Here is a 1,682-nt window from a genome sequence, read left to right as displayed (position 1 = left end):
GGAGTCAGCTGCACTGACTTAAGCCTGATTAAAAAGTGCTCTTCTCAGCCTGGGTGACGTCGCAAAATCCTGTCTCTATCAAAAATACAAAAACTTAGCTGGGAGTGGTGGCATGCATCTGTGCTCCCACTACTTAGTGGGCTGAGGTGAGAGGATTGCTTGAGCCCAAGAAGTTGTGGCTGCAGTGAGCCGAAATCGAGCCACTACACTCCAGCCTGGACAACAGAGCAAGACCTGCCTCAAAAACAAAAACAAAAACTTCTCACACGTTAATTAGGTGACTTCACTCTGGCCCTCAACCTCCTCCTCTGTTGCACAATAGTGATAACAGTACCTCCTTAAAGTTGTGCAAATGAATGGAGGTAATCGTAGTGTAGTAATACATAGCCCAGCGCCTGAACACCCACTGGAGTCACAAATAAAAATAAATGTTAAATGGGTAGTTATTTTTAATTATCTCATACACTGTGTGAACTTTCTTGCCAAAGCATTTTAAAAGCAGGGTCCCTACATCGCGTTACTTGTTAGACAATAAATATGGTTTACTTTGTTCCTAAGATGATGCTTCTAATTACAAAAGAGGGGGTTCATTTATATGTTGTGTATAAATCAGATAAAGCTGTGTTCAAACCTAATGATTGATTTTATTTTTTTCTCTGTATATCACCAAGGTTTTTTTCATAGGGACATGAAACCAGAAAACTTGCTTTGTATGGGCCCAGAGCTTGTGAAAATTGCTGATTTTGGACTTGCGAGAGAATTAAGGTCGCAGCCACCATACACGGATTATGTCTCTACCAGATGGTGAGTAGGATTATGCAACCCGCCTGAGGCATAAGCCTGTGGTGAAACTTTCCTACGGTGGATTGTTACATATTTCTGGAAGTTCCGTATTGAATATTTAAAACATAGAATTGAATTTTATATTCTTTAAAGAAAGCGAAGGATTGGTTTATTGCTCTTCTGATCACTGAAAAAATAAGGAAAAAGAATTTCATTTATTCACTCAATCATTCATTCAACAAATAATTTATTGAACACCTGCTATGTGCCAAACATCATTTTAGGCACAGAGAACACAGCAGTAAAATAAAAAAAAAAAGAAAAATCTCTGCCTTATGCTGCTTATATGACAGCCAATACACAGATCAACAGGTTAAAAATATTATGGGTCACCGACGGAAAGACATACACATGTTCACCAAAAGACGTGAATCCTCTCAACTGCACGCCACCCAAATGTCCATGAACAGTAGCATCGTATATCCCCCAGAGGAGTGCTTTGCAACAATGAGAGTGAATGGTCTATGACTGCATGCAGCAATATGGGTGAATCCAAGACAATGTGGAAAACAAGAGCCCAAACAGAAAAAGAGCACATACCATGTGATTTCGTTTATGTAAAGTACAAAAACAGAGAAAAATAATCTGTGCCATAAACGTCGGGATAGCAAGCGGTTCCATGGGGGGTGTGTGTGTGTGGTGCCTGGACAAGTGCACAAGGGGCCTTCTGGGTGCTGGTAACGTGTCTCTCTTTTTCTTTGAGACAGTCTCACTCTCTCGCCCAGGCTGGAGTGCAATGGCGTGATCTTGGCTCACTGCAACCTCTGCCTCCCAGTTTCAAGTGATTCTCCTTTCTCAGCCTCCCAAGTAGCTGAGATTACAGGTGCCCGCTACCATGC

At 41.6% G+C, this 1,682-nt stretch overlaps 1 protein-coding gene across 1 annotated transcript in view; it reads left to right on the top strand.

Annotated features, from left to right (window-relative positions):
• Positions 1-1,682, top strand: part of MAK (male germ cell-associated kinase) — a 93,797-nt gene that overhangs the window by 33,945 nt on the left and 58,170 nt on the right. The window contains exon 7 of the mRNA XM_011962912.1: positions 620-804. Within this exon, the coding sequence (XP_011818302.1) occupies positions 620-804 (185 nt within the window). The remainder of the gene's footprint in view (positions 1-619; positions 805-1,682) is intronic.

The sequence above is a fragment of the Colobus angolensis genome, unplaced genomic scaffold, assembly GCF_000951035.1.
Source record: "Colobus angolensis palliatus isolate OR3802 unplaced genomic scaffold, Cang.pa_1.0 Scaffold6, whole genome shotgun sequence".
NCBI classification, from domain to species: Eukaryota; Metazoa; Chordata; class Mammalia; order Primates; family Cercopithecidae; genus Colobus; species Colobus angolensis.
This window is presented reverse-complemented; position numbering and strand designations above follow the sequence as displayed.